The sequence below is a fragment of the Cynoglossus semilaevis genome, unplaced genomic scaffold, assembly GCF_000523025.1.
Source record: "Cynoglossus semilaevis isolate Cse_v1.0 unplaced genomic scaffold, Cse_v1.0 scaffold302, whole genome shotgun sequence".
In the NCBI taxonomy this organism is placed as follows: domain Eukaryota; kingdom Metazoa; phylum Chordata; class Actinopteri; order Pleuronectiformes; family Cynoglossidae; genus Cynoglossus; species Cynoglossus semilaevis.
This window is the reverse complement of record NW_007585121.1, coordinates 26,248-32,329: the sequence shown is the minus strand read 5'-3', so window position 1 is coordinate 32,329 and position 6,082 is coordinate 26,248. Positions and strand designations below refer to the sequence as shown.

At 37.0% G+C, this 6,082-nt stretch overlaps 1 protein-coding gene across 6 annotated transcripts in view; it reads left to right on the top strand.

Annotated features, from left to right (window-relative positions):
* Positions 1-225: 225 nt before the first annotated feature.
* abcd4 (ATP-binding cassette, sub-family D (ALD), member 4) overlaps positions 226-6,082 on the top strand; it is a 9,539-nt gene continuing 3,682 nt past the window's right edge. For 3 of the 6 annotated variants that reach the window (XR_003049046.1, XR_003049045.1, XM_017030838.2), the window contains exons 1-11: positions 226-286; positions 478-544; positions 1,224-1,342; positions 1,613-1,740; positions 2,475-2,614; positions 2,769-2,885; positions 3,708-3,833; positions 4,356-4,406; positions 4,882-4,976; positions 5,362-5,483; positions 5,968-6,059. Coding sequence is in view for 4 of the 6 variants with exons in the window: in XM_017030838.2 (XP_016886327.1) it covers positions 274-286; positions 478-544; positions 1,224-1,342; positions 1,613-1,740; positions 2,475-2,614; positions 2,769-2,885; positions 3,708-3,833; positions 4,356-4,406; positions 4,882-4,976; positions 5,362-5,483; positions 5,968-6,059 (1,070 nt within the window). In the remaining 2 variants the exon portion in view is untranslated. The remainder of the gene's footprint in view (positions 287-477; positions 545-1,223; positions 1,343-1,612; positions 1,741-2,474; positions 2,615-2,768; positions 2,886-3,707; positions 3,834-4,355; positions 4,407-4,881; positions 4,977-5,361; positions 5,484-5,967; positions 6,060-6,082) is intronic. The other 3 variants (XM_025053726.1, XM_017030837.2, XM_008337346.3) reach the window with 3 other exon arrangements.

Here is a 6,082-nt window from a genome sequence, read left to right as displayed (position 1 = left end):
TTTTCCTGCTGAGTCAGAGGACGAGCCAAGGATTTGGTGGGGAAATATGTTCATATCAGACGCAATGGATATTTGTAAATTAGATGTTATAATTTGTCTATATATAAACAACATGTATACAACAACTGAATCTAGAAAAATAAAGAAACAATATCTACAGCGCAGTACATTTAAAATTACGTCATTTCCTTCCACTAGTTTGCGCATGCGTAGCCAGAGAGTTTTTAAATTTTACCGGAAATGTGAGCTCAAATAAACATTTGGTCGTCCCTGATGTGCATGGAAGGTAGGAGAGGATCTCGAGAGGAACCTGATCACAAACATTTTGTTTAATCGTTTAAACAAAATAAAGAGCAGTTTTTGGATGATCAGACATTTTATGGAGTGTAGTGCGTTAAGGGTTTTTTGTCGTTAAACTTTTTTGGCGCCGAGTTATAATGTTAGCTTGTGTTTAGTGCTGTGGTCCTGTGTTCTCAGCTCTGTTGACATTCAGTGCACAGCGGATGGCGCGTCCGGAAAAAGCAAATGTTAGAAACACCAAAAGGTAAGGCTCAAGTTTTGAAGATGATTTGTACATTCTGTATGTGCACATAATTTCAGTAACCACGCCATTGTTGCTCCCATGTTAGTATGTCGTAATTTATCTATTCGCCTGTCTCAGTCAAAACATTTTCGCAAAATAATTTGAAACTTATGAAAGCTAAGTGAATTAAACACATTCATCGCATGGTAGACATGGCGGAGTTAATACTGGCATTATTTTCAAAGGTGTGGGAACATAGTTTAGGAACTGCTGCTTTAAGTTGAATTACTACCACCTGGTGGGGCTGCTAAACAGTTCTACCCAGAGTCCCAAAACTTGCAATAAAGAAAGAAATTCTTTGGTCTTGTTGAAATGTTATGTGTTATCAAGCAGTCGAGTCAATAAAACGTTAACGAGGCCCTGCTGAAGAGAAGCCTGTTTTTAAGTATCTGCTTATCTGTGACTCAGAGAATGCTGCAATGGAATAACTTGCTCATAACAAGTCCTTCACTCCCAATTATAAACACATGTTTACAAGAAACATCCCTGTTTTATACCTATAAGAACAGCATAAGAAATTATTGAGGAGTCATCAAACCAAATGAGATACAAAGTGTTGATTTTAAAAACCTTTTCAACCAATCTTGACCTTATGTCACTGTCTATTTCTAAACGCGCTTTTCTGTTTATATATTTTCAGACCAAAATTGGACTGGAAATTTGTAGAGAGGTTCATCAACATCCAGAAGGTTCTGTTTCCATCATGGAGCAGTCAGAGTGTGCTGATGTTTGGAACGCTGCTTGTTGTCACCCTGACAGGTACTAAAGAGACAAACATTTTTATTCTAAATTAAATAGTTTTGTATTAGTTGATATTTCTGGTCCATTTGTCATCATTAGTTTTTGTTTTGCTGAACTTGACAGAGTTTGCTCTATGTTGATTAAATCTTACCTCATTTGAACTCACTTTTAGCTGTTAGCTATTTCTCAGCAGTTTGAATTGTTAAGGGTGAATAAACTGACACTTGTTTGCTCTTTGTTTAAACTCATTCTAAACATTTTGCTAACATGTTTTTTTCCTGTCACCAGAGCAGCTGATCATTTATCAGGTTGGCATCCTTCCCAGTCACTTCTACAATGTGCTGGCAGACCAAGATTATTCAAACTTCAAGAGCCTGTTGGCCACAGCAGTGGTGCTCATCGTCTTCAACTCTACAGTAAGTCCACACACCAACACAGACAACCGTTGTAGAATCACAAGTCTTATGCTCAATTTGTACGAAACAATCTAAAAAAATGGAGACATGCAATTGTAGTTTTTTAATTCACTGAATATATTCTGTTAAGTTTAGTCACTGCTGGACTAAACTACACCAAGAACTAGGGGAAACCTTTGAGGCCTGCTACAGCCATGTCAGTCATGGGATTAAAACTGTAACCTTCTAATTACAACCATCAAAATTGTGTTGATCAAACCAACCTACCTCATGTTGCCAGCAGGGGGCTACATCCACTTCTTACATATATATACCGGTATACTGTATATATAAGACTTCAGATATGTGCTGTGACCTATTGCCTTTATCAGGTCAAGTCAACCTGGCCTCATCATTTTATAGCTGTCGCACTGTCACTGTGTGGAGTTTGAACCTGATAAATCTGTTTTCTCCAGGGAAACCAGTTTTCCACTCAGCGTTTACTGTTTATTTTTACTCAGGCTATCGACCACTTGTGTTTGATAACAATGAGGAGGAGACAGAGATTATAGAAGTATGACATTGACAACATCAGGAAACAATGGGAGACTTTTCTGTGACATTTTTGATGTATTGCTGCCTTTTTTCCATAATATAAACCACCATTAGGCGCCAATGAATTTTAGGCTTAATTTTAAATTATAAATCATTTGTTTGCTTCACCATATCGTTGTTCTTCTTTTTACCATTTCCAGCTGAAGAGTGTGGACCAGTACATTTGTAATCGGATGTATGTGAGCTGGAGGAAGACTCTGACTGAGAGCCTTCACACAGCCTACTTCCAGGGCCGGGTCTATTATACACTCAATGTGCTCAGAGAGGACATTGACAACCCGTAAGTTTCAGCTCTTTGTGCTTACTTAATTAATGACGTGAGTGTATTTAACACATTAAAAGACTCAGTGTTTTCCTCACAGATGTGTCAACAGTGTGAGTCCGCAGTAGAAAACTGAATGTTTGTCCTTTTGTTTTTTGTTTTCCTACACCAGGGACCAGAGGATCAGCCAGGATGCAGAGCGTCTGTGTAAACAGATGAGCTCCATGGCCAGTCGTTTGATCGTCTCACCCTTCACACTGACCTACTACACCTATCACTGCTATTACAGGTGACACAAATGCACACACGAACACAAGGATATTACGACATTGTTGCAACATCGTTGACAGTTGGTTTCGTTTGAGGGTCATTTATGTGAAACGCAGGCAAGAAATTGAGGAAACACTGAAGAAAATCACAAGATCTGTTTCTGAGGTCACGGCCTCTCAGTAAAACAGATTCTTCAACATTTCAGAGAAAACAAACCTCCATATCTCTGATGACTTTGATTAATAAAAAGTATAAATAAAATAAAATAATTTGAAACTTATGAAAGCTAAGTGAATTAAACACATTCATCGCATGGTAGACATGGCGGAGTTAATAGTGGCATTATTTTCAAAGGTGTGGGAAAATAACCACAAAAAACTGTGTTAATGTTGAAGCCTTGGGTGGAACTAAAACCTTTTAGATGGTCTTCCTTTACAAATCTGCCCTTCAGGTACAAAAAACCCAGCAGATTTAGGATTGTTTTTCTTTCTGCTGGTTCAAATCCCAGGGCACCAAAATTCTCAGCTGCCTGTGTTTTGTTTTCTGTGTTAAATGACAAAATTCTCACTTATATTTACACCTAAACACTGGATGTCAGTCCCTAAAGTTTTCCACCATTTTAAACTGAACTTCAAATATTAAACTGAATTTTACTCTTAGTTTGATATTAATTTTCTATTTCTTTGTATTTTGGTAATAGGTATTTTTAACTAGCATTGTAGGCATTTACATACATCTATACTGCATGTATTGTAGTACAGCAAAGTAAGATTTATTTTTATCTTAACTGTGCTTGTTTAGTAGTGAAGTGCAGATGAAGTAAAGTCTACTTTTCTTTCAGCACCGGCTGGATCGGTCCCGTCAGCATCTTTGGATACTTCTTGATCGGAACCATTGCCAATAAAATCTTGATGGGTCCGATTGTATCAACTCTGTTTGAGCAAGAAAAACTGGAGGGAGATTTCAGGTAAGGTCCAGTCAAAGGTGAAGAGTTGCACATTTTTTTTCTTGCCCTGATTTTATATGAATGTTGACATAAAGTTCCTCATCAGTTTATTTTAACGATCCAAAAATTGAGGTTACGTATTCTGTAACTTAATGTAAACGTGTCCTTGCAAAAGTATTTGGTGAATTGTTAATAAGCTTTTGTTCAGGAGTTCCCAGACCAATCATCCCCAGTGTGTGTTTTACTCCAACCTTCAACAGGAGGCACTGGTGTTTTTACAGCTCCATTTGATAAATATCAGTTCAGTTTTCAGTTCACTTCTCTAGTGAAGAGGACGTTTCTGTAAACTCTGGCCCTGTTGACTTTTGGTCTCTTAGGAAATACCACAGGAGATGTGTTGGTTTGAAAAGGTTGAGTTTGGTCATTTGAACTGAAATGTGATTGTGTAGAGTATGTTGTTGACAAGAAGTTCAAGGAACCCTGCTGATGAAAATAAAATAAATATAAAAACATTGGCTTGTCTTGTTGTCTTGTTTTTTGCAGATTTAAACATATGCAAATCCGTGTCAACGCAGAGTCTGCAGCTTTTTACAGGTGAGGACATTTAAAAGGTTCTGACCTGAAACAGAATGTGCAGCCATAATTATATATGTATATAATATAATATTGGCCATTAGCATGGCCTGTGTAATTATAATACCACTTGAATCAATATAAAATGTCTGTTGCAATTACATAATTACAAATAATAGCAATGTATATTTGTGATATTTTAATGCAGGAGGATTGAAATAATGAAACATATTAATGAATTCTTTAAAGGACTGATGGTAGAAATACAGGTGAACTTGACCCGGTTCAATTTGACCTGCTTTAATGCAACTGACCTGAGGCTAAGTTCAGCCAGGATAACCAGCATATCCCTATGTTCTCAACAGACATGTTTGGGTAGAATTCTAGTAGTCAGCAGATGATGATTACAATAATAACAAAAGCACAAAGGAAAGTCATTGTTGTTATTGCTATTATCTTCATTCTTATTACCATGTTATGGTCGTTGTGTTTTCAGAGCTGGTAAAGTGGAGCACATGAGGACCAACAGAAGACTTCAGGCCCTGTTACAAACTCAAACAACTTTGATCAACAAAGAACTCTGGCTCTATAGTAAGACCATCCCACATACTCTTGTCTGTTAATATGCTAAGCTCATGGCACTGCTCATATATATATATATATTTATATATATACACATACATGCAGTATGTCTCTCTATATAAGTCAAATATATATATATATATATAAAGACATTGAACCAGAACTAAAGCTATTTCCCAACATTCATTGGAAGAACTTATTTTAACCTTTGTTTCTTAAAGCTAAAAAACTATTCTGCTTTTGCAACAGAGTAACTTGATCAATGAGAAGAAGTATTTCTTATCATAGTTTTTTTTACTCTCTAATGAATCACGGAAGAGGTAAACAGTCAGTTTGATTCAAAAACCCATGCTGGACCTTTTTGGGAGTTAACCTCTGACCTCTCGTCTTATAGTTGGGGTGAACATGTTTGATTACCTGGGAGGTTTTCTCAGCTACGTTATCATTGCCATTCCCATCTTCACTGGTGTCTACGATGGTCTGTCTCCTGGAGAACTCAGTGCCCTCATCAGTAAGGTCAGTTTCTTCAGTTGTCTGTTGTTTTTACCATTAAAGATTTCAAATGAATCATAAAAGGATGACCTTGGGTTGTACAACAGTATTATGGCCACATTGAGAACAACAACAAAAAGTTGTAAATGTATGAGTAAAGTCAAAACTTTATAGAAGAAAATAGAGTAAAGTCATAATTTGTTAGTCATGATGTGATGTGTAACGTACACAGTGACTTCAGACTTTTTCAGAGCCGGAAATAGAAAGCTCCGTATGTTATTTTAGTTCACACGAAAACATACACTAACTAACAGTGTGTTTAGCCACTAAATGGCCACTAGATGGCAGCAATAAACTTGTAAAGTAAACTTTACGCGTGTTGTCGCAGAAACCGTCTCATGTCTTTACGGTCAAATTAGTAGATATACAGTTTTAATAAAACTTTCAGAAAACGGCGAGAAATGTGTCTTTATTCCTTGATCACTGTTACATTTCTCCAAAACCTCAGAACGCCTTTGTCTGCATCTACCTGATCAATGGCTTCACTCAGATAATAGACCTGTCAACCACTCTGTCAGATGTGGCTGGATACACACACAGGTAACAAAGCCCACCCTTCTCTA